Source organism: Nymphalis io, chromosome 3 (assembly GCF_905147045.1).
Source record: "Nymphalis io chromosome 3, ilAglIoxx1.1, whole genome shotgun sequence".
Classification (NCBI taxonomy): Eukaryota; Metazoa; Arthropoda; class Insecta; order Lepidoptera; family Nymphalidae; genus Nymphalis; species Nymphalis io.
The window spans coordinates 7848821-7867821 of NC_065890.1; the positions used below are offsets into that span (position 1 = coordinate 7848821).

Consider the following 19001-nt stretch of genomic DNA (forward strand, 5'->3'; position numbering starts at 1 on the left):
TAACTAAAAATGGATTTATTTCGTTCGCATAACTAGATATAATTAGGTGGTACATACACAAACAAATAAGAATGGCATAATCGTATCCTACTAGATGCAAATACAGCATATAAAAATAACATTCAATGGTATTTGATTGCGCTTTCGTCGGGCCGCTTATCATATAAATAATTTACTAGTGAAATTAAAAATAAACCTAACAACAAATTTTCAAACCTAACATTAAATATTAATTTATTGTGTCCAGCATTGCAAATTAAACAGTAGAAAAAAAGCGCATAAAGTTACTCATAAAATTATTAAGTTAGATTTTGGAAACATTGATTTTCACTCATTTAAAATTACATTTTTCTATTAGTCTTGAACATAAAAAAATGGACTTATATGTTTAAAATATTTGTTTGGGTACTGCTTTTGATGGCAGTGACCCATGATGTGAGCTTAATGTTATTATATTCATATGATGTTGACCTGTTTTCAGAAAAGAAAATAAACATCATAACATTAACTCTGTAGAATAATTCAAACTTATTTGTTACAAATCCTTTATTTTTCACCTCAAGCACATGGAAAATTCAGTGGTGCTGGTTTGGTTTAAACCTTTTTTATGAAATACTTAAACAAAATTATATCTAATTTTGGTTTGCTTACAACAATTCAACTGATAAAAGTATCTATTTTATTGCTTGTGCAAAATGAATTTTAGATTTAAAAATGTAAAAATCTAAAATTATCTTTAATAAAAAAAAATCATCTAATATGAGGTATTTCTGTAACTGTATCTTTTATGAACTTTATTTGTATAAAAATTTTAGGCAATGTGAGCTTGAAGTCATACCATAAAGAAATTTATTTTAATATTTTAGTATAATTGCAACTATTGCATAAAATTAATTTAGTTGAAACTTAGTCAAAGTATTTGTGCTCTACCACATATCTTACACATTGCAAAATAACATTTCTTTCGTGTTGAATTTCCTTATGCAATAGTTTTTCTAGAAGTGTTGAGGGTAATTTTCTTCTCAGGTTAAGGGGTTTGTTTCTACTTTTGGCTTTAGCACACATTTGTAGGCGTTCTTTTTTTGTTAGTACTCTTTTTACAGGTTTTGATTCATCATTTGTAGTGACCTTGTCAACTGTTGCTTCTTCAGGTCCACTCTCATTTTCACTTTCGTTAGGATTATTAATTGAATTATTGTCAGCCTTTGAAACTATTCTATCTTCATTAGCTAATTTTTTAGATTCTTTACTATTATTCAAATACTTATTGTCATTATCTTTAATTTTTGAGTTTGTAGCTGTGTTTAAATTATTTAGTGGTGTAGTGGGGTTAGTTATTGCTTTTACTTTAATATCCTCTTCATCACTGGACTCATAATTACATATCAATGATGTCAAAGCACCACAGAGAGTTGGTTTTGTAATTGTTTGGTCAACTACTTCTGCATCGGTCACTTCTTCATCTTCTATTAAATGATTGCTAACTTCTGTTGTTTCCTCTTCTTTACTATCGTCAGCTACTATATATTGAATACCTTTGAAAGGTTGCAGTTTTCTGGTTTCTTCGTTAGGAGGAATTACTTTGTGCACTATTTTTTTAACTGTTCTTTTATTGTTTGACAATTGTGGTGTAATTTTACTGTCTTTTAATGATCTCATATATTTTTCACGAGTCATGTATTGCCGATTTTTATTGTCATATCCTGAAAATTTATAAATCATTATGATTATTTCATTTTATAAAATTGGACATCTTTCGCACAGCATAGGTATGTTTCTTTGGGAAATTGAATTTATAATATAATAAGGAAATTTCATTTTCAAATAAGAAAATTTGAAAATAATATTTTGATAAATAAAAATTAAAAATGCATAGTGCATATGTCTTACCAGATTTTATATTATTGAATTTATGGAGGCTGCGTTTTAATCCCATTTTTTCACCTCTTCTTATCTTTTCTTTCATTTCAGCTTGTCTTTTCTCAATATTTTCTTTTGTTGGATATTTCTTTTTTCTTTCTTCCCTCCATTTCTTAATCTCTTCTGGGTTGTTAAGTTTTCCAATCCTTTTATATAAACCTGTAGCATGTTGCATTTGGATATGTTTTGTAATTACTTGTGGGTGTGCTACAAATTGACATCCATCTATGTTGCATTTCTAAAAACAAATGATAATAAAAATACTAGAAAAAAGAAAGATCCGATTTTAAAAGCTTAATTAGGGTTGACTTACTTGGTGCCGCTGTTTGTGATAATTAAGATGGATCCTGGTCATAAAACCCTTGTCACATGTTTCACACCAATATTTTTCACAGCCGGGTAATGATTGCGGTGGCCAATGGGAATTTAAATTAGTTTTTCTGACCATAATATTACCCTGTGGCCTTACTTTTCGATTTAATATAATACTTTGCCTATTTTGCGATAATGTATTCATGATTAATATAAATTTCTTCTATCTTTTAATTTTAGGTTAAATACAATTGGTTCACAAATAGTTGCTACCTTTACTTCCTCATCTATAAAATCAATATTGATTATTGAGACACACACAAGAGTACCTATATATTCCGTTGACTTGAATGTACTAAATGTCAATGTCAAATTATATTGAGGGAGGTAAAAGTTAATATCAAAATAAATAATATAAACTATATGATTATAATTAATTTAGCATACTTTAGCATAATATTGTAAATAATTGTTATTTTAAAAGATTATATTTAATGTAAAACGAACGAATCAATGGTTCAGACTGTAGTTTCTGCCGAGAAGAATGGGTTATAATTTTATTACTTTTAACAATTTTCCATATTTTAAAGTGCATATAATTAAATTCATTATATAAAGAAAAAATAACAAACCCGAACTCCACTCATTATCTAAATCAACATAATAGTTACATGTATTCTTTGGAAAATAGTGAACCTTGTCCAAGGAAGGATAAATTGCTTTTGTGAAATCGAGAACATACATAAATATTACTTAACACTTTATATAATGTAAGTTTAAATATCTTCGCGTAGAATCATTTAAAATTTTAGGACATTGATAAATATTTTATTTAAGTAGGTATTAAACAAAAAAACAAAACAATATTAAAAAAAAATAACTGTAAATACTATGTATTTCCATTACTTCGTAAATAATGCTTAAAAAGATTATCGATTTTATAAGTTTTATGATTTGACATATACAGTGTATAACCCTCAGTCCATCACTAGTAATTAATACAGATTTTTCAAATATACAAATTTATTTGTTTGAGTGTATTCAAAGTTAATTTACAATCACAATTCACAACCAATATAATATTTCAGTTGGTATTTTCCAGAAGACTCCGGAAAGAAAACTTATTATTGTGTATAAAATTAATACGTAGTTCAAAGTACGTATTCGAAATGAATAATTCTGCTGCAAAGGTATTAACTAAACCATAACAAATTCAACTATAGATAGTTAGTTATATTTGTGGCTATATCGTTATTTACAAACTTGTAAATTTCAGGTGGGCGAAATATTTACAGAAGCTGGTGCAGCTTTTAATAAACTAGCAGAAATGACGATGATGTTGCATCCAATGACGGAGCAGCAATCAAGGTTTGTTTCAGTTTACAAAAGATAGAAACTATGTCGTTATTGATTGAGTATAAATTAAAACATAAGACCTTATTTTTTATTTCTTGTAGGGTAAAGTATTTTTGTAATATAATTCCTGTTCGCTAAAATATTTTTCGAAAATATCATAATATATAAAGCTATAGAATTATACCACATGCATACCATTTCGATTATTAGACGTTAAAAATAATGACTTATGTGTCAAACTTTAATCAAAGTTATATTCTTGATTATATATATCAATATGATATTTGACAATATTAAAATATTGTAGTATTTAAAACAATGAAATATAATAGTCTAATACTTAAAAAATTTTTGAAATATTATGGTGTATTTTAGTTTAACTTGGTTCATTTAAATATGTACTTGTTTACTTGTACTCCGATTTGTATTCCGATTGTACTGTCAGTAAAACTTAGTCACTGTTAACAGTGTTAACTCTTAAGAGTTATCAAAAAATTAACATTTCCATTTTTATTTATCCTGTAGTTTAATAATAGTTAAATATAAACATTTACAGTACACAGTCGAAAACACCTGTTAAAAGAAAAATTCAGGATGAACGTTTGGGAGTAAGCAATAGTGGTTCTGGTCAGGTAAGCATACAAGAGAAACATATTATATTGTCTACTTTTCATGGTTTGCATTTATGACTGATATTAACTTGAATACTTTAAACATCTTTTTGTTTGGACATGAAACGTGGTAGAAACAACTGTATTGTTATAACTGATGTTTCCAAAATAGTTTAATTGCAACAATAATAACTGCTTATAGTTAGATTATGTCAATAAAATGTGTGGATAATATATATTTTTATGTAAACTTAATGGCTAATGCATGAAGCATAATAAGTTACGTCAACAAAATTAATTTGATAGTTTCTTAATTTGGACCAGTGACCTGATTCTAACAAGCATTAGGTGTTGTTGATATAGAATAATTAAATTAATGTAATTATTTATATATTAATGTATTATATTTTATTTATTGATGCAAAGAATGAAGATCATTAATCTTGTTCAACATTTATTTTAAACCAATTTCTGAATGTTCACTTTTTGTATTATGGACCTAGAGTAATAATATTTTTTTTTAGGTAACACTTAATATGCTAAATGCTCCAGAGTCTGAAATGGATGTTGAAGGACTTGGTAATGATGTCAAGTTGGAGTTTGAATCCAGCACAGAAGAAGTTACAACAACATAAGTTAAATAAACACAAAACAGATTTTTTTACTTTATTATAAGTTGTACATATAATTATAGTATCCAAAATCTATAATTTTAGTTACATTGATCAAGTATTTGAATCATTCTTTTAGATGATAACATTGGATTTTTCTATTCCACGAAGAAGAAGGTGACTCATAAATTTTAATATGTGTCTTATCACACAAAATATCCTCAATTTCTTTATCTACATTATCTCGAATATGTAGAGACTCATATAACTCAAAAACTTGACCAGATCTCTTCATTCTTCTTTGAGCATTTTTATAACACTTCCATGGTTGTGGCTCTATGATAATAGACTTAGAATTTTCTTTGAGAAATATTAAGAATTTTTGTAATCCTGAATCTCCATTGTTAATATGTATCCACATTGTGACAGAAAAACAAAAAACTATATCAAACATTTTTTTCTTTTCACTTTTAATATATTCCTGTATTAGTTTGCAACCATTTTCAGTAGTTATATCTCTTGTAACAAATGATATACCATTATGAGTGTTTCGTTCCTGAGCTCTTTCTATTAAAGTGGGGTCAATGTCAATGGCTAAAATTTTTATATTAGTCTTAGGATATACAGTTTTTAAATAAACATATAGCTCTTCTGTAAGTTCACCAGTATTACAGCCTATATCTAAACAATGAATATATTCACTTTCTGTATGTGGAAATATTTTAGGTTGTAAGTTATTTATTCTTTCTTTTGAACTGTGAAAAGAGTAATAGTTTATAAAGTTGCCAAATTTTGCTGCACCAGGATTATTTCCAGTAAATGATAAATCTTTAGTATCATGTGACATTGTGATTTATATTTTCTTTTATTGTAATAGTTATGTAAATATATAATTTTAATAAAATTATATATAGGCGTTTTTTTTTTATTTAAAGCTTTAGATATTATATAAAGTTACAAGGTATTTATACTTTTTATAGATCAATATACCCGTCTAATTAAAGATTATTTATCGAAAAGTCAGTCAATAGTTAATATATGATTACAAATAAAATAAGTAAGACAGATGGCACTATTTCTACTTGATTTGGTCTTGATTACTATACCAGCTGTACCTATTTACTGACCCTGACCTGCCAGCGGAGTGACGTTATTGACGTTTATGGTGAAGTGATACAGTGTTGCCTAAGCTAAATTTTTGGTGTGGTTGTATGGAACATAGGCCTTTCAATTGCCGATTAGTGGAAAGCGAAATAAATGAGTTAAACACGGGCTTATAATATAGTTATTAAAAAGTAATCATTTTAAAAATCATGAAGTAAAATATGAAAAATTACACAAAAAATAATATAAAAGCAGATAATTCTTTTTCTGTGTTGTAATTAACGTTAGAACATTTTTCATCGCTGATGGTGATTTTTATAAGTATTCTTTTTTTAAAAGGATGATTGAATGGAATATATGTGAAGGTTAGTTATTTCAGCTGGAAGAAAAAACCACCACTAAGAATCCAATAAGGGTTGAAAACTAGCGGTTGTAGCACTTGTTGTGTGAATATTACTCGATATCTTCGTAAATTAAAAAGTGATTTTAATGATTATATGTTCATTGAATATACTCTTAGATACTTTAAGCGTGGTCATAAATCTAAAAAAAAATACGTCCCTAATCCCTCAACGTAAAATTCAAACTTCAAAGAGAACTTTAATGATATTTTTCGTACTCTTGCTTGACGAGTTTCTGCGAAGTCGGCAGCTGCGAATGCGAAGACCTACTGCTACAAAAGTTTGCGTCGCGGAGATGACACGCAGAGTAGGTACCTACTTTGCGTGTTCACTTAAACTCGTGACATTTATTTCTCTACTATTTCTATCTCTACCAAGATAATCATCTGGCAAAACTTCCGTAACGATTTGAAATTTAAAAAAATAATTAAATATTACAGTTGCAAGAACGCTAATAATTATGCCAGCGTACGATTTTGTCTAAAAAATAATAAAACTACGAGTACGATTAATATTTAAGCGAGTATACCCAAAATGTTGGTATGGTTGTTATTTTTATAATAAAATTGCTGTAAAGAAACCATTAACATTATCTTCCGATACGACGTGTATATAAAGAAATCCTACATTAAAATTAAAAAACACATGTGACTATAATTAAAATACCTAATGTGTAAGTTATAAGTTGCATACATTTGTAGTATCTTGTACACCAACAATTCTGCCACTGCATGAATTTATACAATTAGACCAATGGCATATTTACGAGCACGTTATAATACATTCAAATTGTACAGGTACATACAACTTCACTTGATAAGTACATACAAATACAAGAACTGTAGTGAGATTTCTTTGATTTTGCAAAAGTATCTTTTGATTCGAATTGATTTTGGCGAAATATTTTGCTTATATATGTAAAACTAAAATAAAATTATTAGGATCGTAAGCTATTGAGATGAGTGCAGTAGTTTTTATTTTTTATTGAATAGGTAGGTGGACGAACATATGGGCCACCTGATAGTAAGCCAATGCGCCACCAACCTTGCTAACTAAGATGTTATGTCCCTTCAAACCGTAATACAATAATATTAAGTACTGCTGTTTTGCGGTAAAATATCCGATGAGTGTGTGGTACATACCCAAACGAGCTTGCACAAAGCTCTACCCACCTGCACAAACATACCATTCATTAACAATATTGTAATAATACGTAAATTACAATCTTGATTATGGAGCGAGTGTGTCATGTACCAGGAGATCATAAAAACTGAGAAGGTCTCACCGAACGCGGATGACTTCAGTCTTGATTATGGAGCGAATGTCTCATGTACCAGGAGATCATACACAGTGAATTGGTCTCACCGAACGCGGATGACACCAATTTTGATTATGTAGCGAGTGTGTCATGTACCAGGAGATCATACACAGTGAATTGGTCTCACCGAACGCGGATGACTCCAATTTTGATTATGGAGCGAGTGTGTCATGTACCAGGAGATCATACATAGTGAGTTGGTCTCACCGAACGCGGATGACTTCAATCTTGATTATGGAGCGAGTGTGTTCTATACCAGGAGATCATAAACAGTGGGAAGGTCCTACTGCGAATGCGGTTAACTCCATAATATAATATCGATGGTTAATATTTATTACAATGCCAATGGTAGCATCAGGTGGTCATATGCTCGTCCGCCTTCCTATTCTATAAAATATATATATATATATGTAACGTACAATAGGGAAATAAACCTAAGCACCTACCTTCAACATTAGCAACTAGCTTACGTAGACTGGGCCCAGTACGTAACTTCGGTCCTCCTATTTATACGTCTTCCATAGGTTACCAGCTGCTGAAGGAACCAAGGAGTGTCGTCCACATGTATATATTATATAAAGATAGACCTCACTGAGAATACAGATTACAGTTTTTTATGACGAGCCGGTTGGCGTGGTTGGTAGATACTTTTCACGCCGAAGGTTGTCTGTTTGTCCTGAGTCTGAGTGTAATTATTTATATATGTATGTATTTACAAAAGAAAAGTAGTATATGTAGTATATCAGTTGTCTGGTTTCCATAGCACAAGCTTTGTACAAGCTTAATTTGGGATCAGATGGCCGTGTGTGAAAAATGTCCCAGGATATTATTATTATTATTATTATTATGAGAGCGCGTAAAATATCAACCGGTCAGTTTGGATATCGATGAGTAGAGAATAGTTCAATGCATGTGTCACGCTTATAATCAATAGGAACGTTTCAATTCGTTTTCCTCTATTATTAATGAAGAAAGTACTCAAAGTCATTCCCAAAAAAAAAAAGATAAATCTTGTTTCTAAAGATTGTGTTGTCTTATAAGTAAAAAATAATTAAATTTGTAGTTTAAATTCTGATAAGAAATTAATTAACAGTTTATTAACCGATTCGGAACAATATGTATATAGTCATACATATAGTATTTATGTTTGCAATTGTGTGTAAACAAACTGTTATTGGGAAGAAATATAATAGTATTATATGAAATAGCAAAATAATAATATAATTATTATATTTTGATTCGAATCTTTTTTCGTACTTCGTAATTCGTATTTGCAAAGTTACAATTTTTTAACTTATAGGTAATTATAATATATAACTTACTGCCATAGTACAACGTTACGCAAAATGCCATAAGTACCATTCTATGATTATGAAATGTGGCTGATATCAATACAATTTTTAGACATTTGTAAGGATTTGGATTTTGGTTTCAATTAATAGCTCGGGGACTGAACGCCTAATTGTATATGTTATGTATTGAAGGCGAGTTTCTTTCGTCCGCTTTATATCCTTAACGTTACATTTTTCAAAAAAAATGGGATGTTTTTCAACAGATCAAGTTTATGTAAACTGCGGTTTCTATTGTTACATCTATATATATATAAATTTATCCGATACGACTTGCGAGCTTTATTGTACTTTGGTGGTATTATACCAGAAACCATAAGTCAGCGTAAACGACTGTGCGAAGTTCAACGTAAACGAAAGAACGATGCGTAAACGGGCAGAATAACAAAAAACATTCATTCATATTTATATAATATAAGTTTGCATTTCCGAATAACAGTTTTTAAAAACACTGCTTAATATATTTTATTCTTATTATGTTTTATTTTCTTTAACATTTATACTACTTCTAGATATAGATGTCGTATAAACGACGTAGTATAGAAGTGTTCGTATATTTTTTAAAATTATGAATAATAATTTATTAACACATCTTTACAGACGAAAGTTAAAAACCATTGTGTGAAATATGACAGAAATATATGTTAGTGCAATAAAATTCTATGATAATAGCTCGTATAAATAATTCAAGTCATAATGTTAATTTTAAAACAAAAAAAAATCTATTTAGCATTGCAATGAATCGTATAAAGATATAGTAGAAAAGATATCAAATCTAATACTTCATAAACTACCCAATTGTTAAACAGTGAAAACCGACTTAAGGTTACATTATTTATATTCGTGTATTCTTAATGTAAGTAGTAATTTTTATTGCATATCATATTCTAAAAAATGATCATGTTTTACGCCGAGTTATGGTCTGGTTCTTGGAGACAAGAGTCTGAAGTAAGTTCAGTTCTCTTTTACATAACATAACAGTAATGTTTGAATAGTTTGTAATTTTTTAAATTACTTTCATGTCTGGTTAAGAAATATTAGAATGTTTTATTTTTATTAATCATATATCACATAATTAAAAGTGAATTAAATAGATTAATAATATATATACATTAGTGATATAACATAAGCTATTATTTCGCTACGGTTCGATACGACTCTTACTTTCTTTAATTGTACATATCCGTAGTTCCTTGTGTTGCACATCCTCATCCACGCTACGTATTGCATTCGCATGGTCAATGCCTGCTCAAATCGACCTTGGACCCTCTACACGCGGCATTAAAGACAAATTTACTTTAGTTTCTAACATTGCAAATGCAACTAATAGAGCTGAAACCGGTCGTCCGTGAGTGAAACGTGGGACTACAACGTCCTCGTGGAGCACGCGAAGCCATCTGCAATTATTGTTTTTTCATGCGCACATATAAATCTGAAACACGCATCAAAAGTAGTAACATACGTACGTATGTCTCGCTTTTTACTGTGCATTTTATCGGAGAAATTGCGTTGGAAAATAGTTCTCCATCATTTCAAGTTCAGTTACGTAAGTGGGCGTGCAAGAGAATTGGTGCGGAATGGCGGATGTTTGGTGGTGCTAGTCGGTGAAGCGACGCGCCGTTATAAGCTCGCATCGTTTCCCTCGACCATCAGTCGATGCTAAGCCACCCTCATATACGTTAATTATATTTTTCAAGTGTAGTGTGTTTAAATTAATAGAAACATGTGCGCTTCATTTCGGATAGCCGGTTTATTAATTATCTGTGTAGTTGTCACTTCTGGACATGTACATGGGCCAAGAAGATCACGTCGGATGGATATAGAGGATTATGAGCAAAATGAAATTGACAGTGGTAGAGCTGATGAAGGATCTTGGTGGTCTTCCGCAGAGTTCAACATTTTACGAAAAGTTTACGATGATTGCAGTGCGCAGAAACACTTAACGACGTGCCTTAAAGGCAAAGCGCTAACGGCTCTGACAAGAGCAGTAGAGCAGGTGAATTAGTGCTCTTAGTGAATATTGTGTAAAGTGAATTGGTTCGGAATGGTTTGTGTAATATTTTTAATGTGTTGTACAGGACAGCGTTCAGCTTGCTGATGGACTAACCCTGGTAAAACAAGCCGATGCGCCAAGTTCTGTAGCCGAGCCTCGCTTCCTCCCTGGAATGTCGATGGAGGACAAGCTTGACACCATGATACGTAGTCGATTCGAGCAATTATTAAGCACTCATACTGTTTCAATGGATCTTGCATCGGAAGGTAGAGGTAGAGGTGTGTATGACGTTAATAAAAGAATGTATTTTTTATACAATTTAAACGTTTTTAAACTTTAATAAAAATAATATTCTAAATTTAAATATTGTACAGGAAAAAAAGTTCTGCCCTACCTGCTTCTCGGTATTTTCACAACCGTAAGCATCGTTGGAGGAATAGCGTTGAAGACTTTAGCTGCCATTGCTGGTAAAGCGCTGATTGCAAGTAAGGTAGCCTTAACGATCGCCGGTATCATCGCACTTAAGAAGCTGTTTAGCCATGATGGTGCGACAGGTGAAACAACTTTCCAAGTCCACGCAGATGGCCACCATAGGTAAATAATTTTTAATATTAAATTATATAATTCCTTACTCTTTTTAAGATGAAAATATATAAATACCAAATTGGGGTTAAATAAAAAGGAGAAATCCTTCTCATTAAAATTTTTCGGGTGGAATAAAATAAAAAGTAGTACATCACTATTATATAATTTTGAGTAAAAGATTAAATAAGCTATTGCTAGTAAATTTACCGAGTATTCTATTTATTTACTGTTTATTTTTTTAATTCTAGTCTTTAATTCGAAGGCGAAACCTATATGTAGTGAGGCCAGCGAGATCGGGCGCGATGGACCCATACCGATACTACGCAGAGCAGTCGCAAGCAAGCGCTAATGCGTAGACGCGCGGTCGCTGAGCGAACTTCGACATACGCCGGCCTCGCTACGACCCTGCGCTGAAAACCATACAAAATAACCTCAAACCAAAGTGCCGTCCACCCAAGGACATTCTATTTAAAGAAACCCGTTGTCCACCTTCATACTACTTTCAAATCTATGTCAGTTAATAATTTAATATAATTTATTTAATCGTGACTACGGTTTTAGGTATATTTAAACATAAATTTAAATTATTTAAGGATAAAATAAAAATTATAATATATATTGCGGTTTTATTCCTTGGTTTTGTGTAAAATTTTAGAATACCTGAAAACATTTTTACTTGGGATAAATGTAACGCAAATTTTGTGTTCATTTAAGTGGATTTTAAATGTTTTCTCTTTTTTTTAATTAAAGCATGAATCGTTAAAACGAATTGAAAAATATCGATCAATATTTAATAGTAATTAATAAGTTACTCTGATCCACTTTCTTTGCGCGCTCTAGCGGAGAGAGGAAATATGTTAAGATTTTCCAGGTATGAGTATATGAGTGCAGTGGCTACGAACGTGGAAAGTAGAAAGTTTTTTACCGATTCACTGAACATGCATGCTCAGATACTGTTAGAATGCCTAGATGTTGGTGATCTTGTGTAATTTAATTTTGTTAAACATGTTTGTGACCAAGTCGATAAGATATATTTTCTAAATGTGACTATAGTACAGGATATACTTTCATTGATTGCTTTAGTAGCACTATACGGATAAACAAACAGTTAACTAAGCATCTCTATTGAGGAGGGCAGTGATAATGCCGCGGAGTGTGGTATGGCGTTTGTTCGGCTGCGGAAGGTCAGCTCGTTGATTAGTCGGGCCCGGCTAAAGGCCGACCACATTGCGCGTTTGTACGCCCGAACGCTGTTTATAATGCAGATATGTGTTTGCCCAATCGCTGCACGCTACGTTGGCTATATGGCATAGTTAATGCGGCTCGAGTCTCTTTGCATACGCAAATATAGGGCGGGCGGTCCAGCTCTGATTAAGCGGTACCATGGCGGTGATGTTGGCTTTATTTCCGTTTTAGGAGCAACGTTACACTTGATTACTTATCCACATTTTAGTGTATTTTGGACTTTATTTTTGTACAACATAAGATCTTTTATTTAATACAAAGTGCTGTGTATTGGAATGTTTATTAATTTGCACGTATTTAATATGATTGGTTAAAAATATGTATCGTATTAACATGCTAAGTAGTTTATAAGGACAATACAAATATAATATAATATTTATTGCTAAATGTTGGTGTACGTATACATCCATATCTAAAGGCTCGCTGTGTCCTCAGGGAGCTAACTGTGACTGTTGCATTAGCCCACATCAGCTACTTCTCTTGCTTGTGGTTCCCGTCAATGGGTGCCTTGAATACTTAATGGTCTGCGTCTCAAATTAGACTATCATCATAATATATGTATATGTTTATATCAAATATTCCAAGATACTATGTGTCAATGATCTCAGTAAATACGATTAAATTATATTATTATGTTGGTTTTCAGTTTACATAATTTATTTACGAGAATGAACATTATTATTTGTCTGATAACTATTTTTGTTTAAATATGACTACATGCGTCACAATAAAAGCTTCGATTGCTTCAACGTAATCTTAAATAAAGTTAATCAAATAATTAAATATTATTATACTTTAAACATAATAAGACAAAAAGTTCTCTATAATATACTGTATGCAAGGTCTTGCAATTATTTCAAAAATCGTCATTTTACAATATTAATTTAAATTTAATTCGGTTCGGAAGATAGATTTTACCAAAAAGATCTGTCAAAAATTTCAGTAGTTGCTCTTTTCCGACGATTAAGCTATTTATGATTAAACACAATTGAATTATTATTTATCCTTACATTAAAATCACAAAACTTTTCTTATAATATTAATGAATACGGAAGAACAACGAAAATGTAATGTATTTTTCAATACATAAGTATATAACACATGAGGCTGCGGGCGTCAGTCGTAGAGCGAAGTTACTTTACGGGTGAATGGTCAAAGTATCCGACATAAACCTATTTTGTTCTCTTCTTATATTGGATGTACGTTCCCTTCTTCAGCCACCGCGCCGCCGACCGTTGTCCTTTGAAGCAGGGTTGTCTGAAAAATAAATTATTCTCTATAGTTTGGTGGCATTAATTACCTTTTAAAAAAAATCTTTTTTATTTTAAATCGTTCATCGTTCCTTCAGTAACGGCAAAAAGTAATCACTTAATATATGTCGGCCTTAATATTATTCATTTATAATTTTGTAATAGGTAATTTGGATAACAATTAATTAGTTATTGCATGAACGATGTTAAGAAACCTACGACATAGACTTTGTTCATGTGGGTACGGTTAAATATTAGAAATAATGTAAAGCAATTTTGATATTAAATAAATAACTTTCGCCGTCGGTTTTTCCAATCCGATATGACTTACTACTCTACTTATTCCTTAAAGACTTTCAACGGTAGTTACTTCCCATCAGGTGAGCCTTCTGCCCGTTTGCCTCTATATCCATAAAACAAAACAAAAATACAACAAAATATATATTATTTTATACCTGACGTTTTAAAAGTAGCAAAAAGACAAATAATACTTTATGTGTTTCCATATTTGTTTAGTTTAAGTAATAATTATATATAAAATAATAATTTTTAATTTTTTTTTCACAAGAAAAATCTTATAATAATTAAGTGACGTGTGAAAATAGGCCACAGAGCAATATTGATTTACCTTGATACCATTTATTTATATATTTAGTACTAAGAAACGTGAGAACGCAGCAGGCGATCAGCGACTTTCCCCTCCTTATACTGTTAGATGAAAATGTAACATCATAACATACATATAAACTTTATGAAAACTCATTCACTTTAAACGACATTGAATTACTGTATGGAAAAGTTAATAGATTTGTAGATAATATAATATAGAAGCGATAACACTTTGTTCATATTGTTAATTAATTAGAGTTATATATTTATATGACAGTAGAAACGGTATTTCTGTTATAAAAAATTAAGACGAGACGTATTTATTTTTACTATAACACTTAAAAACTAAGTAAATCATATTAAATAATTAACTGTTATCGCTCGTAACTTTGTCATGTAAAACTTTGTTGGTATTTATTAAATTGCTTGTTGGTAAAAAATAATCTTATATATAAAAATCACGTGTTCAGCCCTGCGTTTGGGTGGGCAGTGAGGAAGTTTTGTTGGGAATTATGTTGGTACGTGCCAAAGCCATTATTGCTGCGAGAAAAGTTCATCAATTTCATTTCTATCTTCGTACACGTCCAGCGCTCTCGCCTTGTGTTACATACTTGTATCGCTAGCTTGTATATAATATACAACATATAATATATTATACCTAAAATGGTAAATATATAAATAATTATCTATCTTTAAGTAACATTTCCGGAATATTCTGAATCAAAATAAGCTGACGATTTTAATTTAATTTTCAAAAAATACTAAACTATATAATACTAAAACAGTTAAATTATATGATAATATAATTAATCAATTTGATCGAAAGATTTTCTTTCATAAAAAAGCGTAGTGAAAGTAAGTGGACACACACGCTTGTCCGTGGAAATAGAATTATTGCGAAGTGCATTTCGAATTGAATAACAAGTGGTCTTCCACTTTCTAGTTTTCACTTCAGAGACAATTAGGAATGTTGGGAAGATTGCATACGTAAAATCTGTTAAATGATTAGTTTGAAATTTAAATTGGTTTTAATAATTTTAGTATACTACGTATAAGGCTTATAATTTTGAGATTCTGGATTCAAATTGCTTGCAATGCATGCAAACAGCTCGAGTGTGCCTCGAAAAACACTTAAAGCCTAGTTCTGTATCGAAAATTCTTCGCTCGTTTCGAAGTGCCGTCCCATCGGATTTAAAGAAAGAGGGAATAGAGATTGTGTTTACCTGTGTTTTCGCACAAATTTATTGTGTGTATATTGAATAGTTTGCGTGGCCCAAATCGGTCTGGAGAAAGTCATTATAAATATTGAAAAGATTATTATTAATCTATAGTGTCGGAACGAATACATATTTTATAGTGCTTATAAAGTATGACGTATATAATTAATATTATGCTATTTCAAATTATTTAGCTTAGCACAATATGAGTGATTTCCCTCATTAAAAGTTGAAAGTCCATAATGTTAATATTTAATACAACAAAATAATAATGATGAAGGTAGCTAAATAACATAATTATACTATTTGTGCTGAATTCACTGATTTTCAGCGGTCGCAGCTGCGGTTTGTGTACTAAAATTAGGATGCAGGTAAAACGTGGTTCAACTAGTTGATTGCGAGATTAGATAATAAACATAATTTGATTTAGTAAATTAATGTATTTAGCAACTTTTTAACACATGAAGTTTATTCGATTGTCTTAAATATAATATTTACATTAATGTTACCATTATAATAAGTTATACTTGATACATTTAATATATTTTAAAATATGATTATAAGTTAAAGAAATTATTGCGACTTATTGGCGTGTAAAGATAATTACCAAGTATAATACATCTTTTCCTAACGGACGCGTCTCGGATACGGGCCGAAGTGTGTATAATTTTCCACGAGTGCACGCACTGCGCTGGCGCACTTCACCTAATAAGATCAGTGGGGCACTCGATCACTATGTAATCATGCTGCATACTAGTGAGCATAATTTGTATTTTCTTTTAAATCTAAACTCTATCAAGTAAATAATAGATGACGTCAATATATTTAAAAAAATAATACAAATGATTCCTATTATATCCTTATTCCTATATTATATTATAGGAGTCCGGTGTTTTGATGTATATAATATAATTAATGATAAATAGCATAATATACTGTAAACATTTTGTCGAATCTCATTAAACTCTATAGAATATTTCGGATTACCGTAGGGAGCTTCAATTAGCTGCGGCTAGGGTGTTCAGGTGGCCGTCGTTGCTCGCGACTGTACCCCGAAGACCTCCCTGGGAGGCCAACCAACAGACCTTGACTGATGAATGGATACCTACATGAGTTTATTACCATGTAATACAGTTGAAAATTGCGTACCTGGATGACATCACAAAGTTTGCCGGCCACCACCCTCTGAACGTTAGTCCGGCCGTCATTATGTGTCATTAGTTTTGCGACACTGACCAAATGACTGGTCTGTGATATCGAATGACTCATTCCGTTCGTGATTAGTCTCTGTGATTTTCTAAATGCTCAAAAGTAATTTCTAGCTAAATGGAAAGCAAGTAATATACAAGCTATTTGTTTTAATGTTGATCTAGCCTGGAGTAAGTCATGTAAATATTTTTATTGTTTTATCAATTATATAAAAAAATACAAAACTTTGTTCCAATTACAATGATTATTAAGGATGCTGAGCATATCATTCTATTTATTTTAGTTTTTTTGTTTTTTTCTTTGTATATTGTTTTATTTTAAACTTTATTATCTGTACCTGCTTTTTTAATTAATCCATTGTAAGGTGGGTATCTAATGGAGGCAAACTAATTTACGACGCCCGTCTTGTGTGCAGAGCGAGCTATCTCCCGCCCTAATTATCTCATAAATTACCCTTAGCAACATAAGTGACATGTTATTGGAAATTTGCCATAACGCAAACAATTCTGTAAGTGAATCTCAGTTAAATAATGGAAAATAATATGGTTTTTTCGGTAATTTTTTATAAGCCATCGTAATGTTCTCAGCCGAAATAAGTGCAATGTATGCTTATAATGTATACTGCTTTGATCTTTCATACAATATGCGAAGTTATATTATGATTGATCGTTGGCCTGAGCGCTGACAGCAATTGGTACAGGAGTTAACTTCAAGGTTACGGGATCGCTTGCCTCTTATTTTTAGTAGGCTTGTAGGTATTAGCTTTTGTGTGAATTTAAATCTTGTAAATATTTCGTATTTGTAAACGAGATAACAGGTGAATCTAAGTTTTGATTTTGTGTTTAATTTATTTTTATAATGCAATTCGTACTTGAAGAAAATTGCATATGTTGGATGAAATTATGTCTCTCCTATGTATCCAAAAACCCGCATTGGAGCGTGGTGGAACAAGCTTCAACCCTTCTCTTCACAAGAAAAGAAGGTCCTAACCTAACAGCTTTGGAGCTATAATGAAGCGGAATAATTAATAATCTAATATCTGATAAATAAATTAAATTTAATATTTTGCAATCATGGTAAGGCTATCAAAATAAAAACGGTCTTTTTTTGTTTTCTTGTTTCATGCACTCAATGTATATAGTATGGGTTTTAATTTTTTATTTGATATTGTTAACGTTTATAATTAAAGTAGACGATTTCATTTAATGGACGCGAGAGAGGGACTTGGCGGTTGCGATATTTATGGGCGATACGGCGTATAATGTAAGTGTATCTGAAGGAAAACGTTTCATTCCCGCCGGAATATAATCGTCCGTTTGTAATTTATATTGTCTGCTGCAGAGGCGAGTCCCGCTGCACATTCATTTATTTTATGTGCCATTTACAATTGTCGGTCGATGGTCAAGGGAGCGGTGAGGGATGAGGCAGGGAGGCTGGACGACGTTGCCTTCGCATTATAAAACCGTGCGGTCATCTGCGAAGCCCGTAATTGTGTTCGTAATAAGAGCCGCTCGGATGAATTGTAAGCGTCCGACACATGGGTCTCGAATCTGTATTTTATCATCTGGAAAGTAGTAATGCATATGAATACCATTCTAAAATATCTATTCAGTTAAAGAAATAACTCAATGTAGGTGAGAGGCGAGTCTGTTCCTTTTTAGAAAAACAGATACTTTATTTTTAGAATTTTTATGTTTTCTACGGTCATAAACAATTGAAATATTTGCTGATTTATCAAAATAGATTAGGTTAGACATTTTTACGTGTATTTTTTACATATTTCTTGACTTTATATGTTGTAATTAAAAATTACAAAATCTACATACCTACTAGTCAAATTTGTATTTTATTTTAAAACATATTAGCTATTAGCTTCTTAGGTAAAACCAATTATTAACTTGAACCCATTCC

General features: G+C 31.1%; 4 protein-coding genes across 4 annotated transcripts; 2 read left to right on the forward strand and 2 right to left on the reverse strand.

The window, feature by feature from the left end:
• Positions 1–755: 755 nt before the first annotated feature.
• On the reverse strand, positions 756–2566 carry LOC126781441 (FMR1-interacting protein NUFIP1). Its single transcript, XM_050506428.1, has 3 exons — positions 2234–2566; positions 1891–2158; positions 756–1703 (listed from the first exon to the last, which is right to left on the reverse strand). Exons 1-3 carry the CDS (start codon positions 2435–2437, stop codon positions 907–909), a joined length of 1269 nt encoding a protein of 422 aa, XP_050362385.1. The 5' UTR covers positions 2438–2566; the 3' UTR covers positions 756–906.
• A 653-nt stretch (positions 2567–3219) lies between these two features.
• LOC126781460 (chromatin complexes subunit BAP18-like) lies at positions 3220–5265 on the forward strand. The gene is made up of 4 exons (XM_050506453.1): positions 3220–3422; positions 3509–3600; positions 4145–4220; positions 4724–5265. The coding sequence occupies exons 1-4, from the start codon at positions 3402–3404 to the stop codon at positions 4832–4834; spliced, it is 300 nt and encodes a 99-aa protein (XP_050362410.1). The 5' UTR covers positions 3220–3401; the 3' UTR covers positions 4835–5265.
• Positions 4938–5748, reverse strand: LOC126781450 (probable RNA methyltransferase CG11342). Its single transcript, XM_050506440.1, has one exon. It carries the CDS (start codon positions 5655–5657, stop codon positions 4938–4940), a length of 720 nt encoding a protein of 239 aa, XP_050362397.1. The 5' UTR covers positions 5658–5748.
• Positions 5749–10705: 4957 nt separating this feature from the next.
• Positions 10706–11992, forward strand: LOC126781449 (uncharacterized). The gene is made up of 4 exons (XM_050506439.1): positions 10706–10978; positions 11061–11253; positions 11350–11569; positions 11823–11992. The coding sequence occupies exons 1-4, from the start codon at positions 10706–10708 to the stop codon at positions 11914–11916; spliced, it is 780 nt and encodes a 259-aa protein (XP_050362396.1). The 3' UTR covers positions 11917–11992.
• The last annotated feature ends 7009 nt before the right edge of the window (positions 11993–19001 follow it).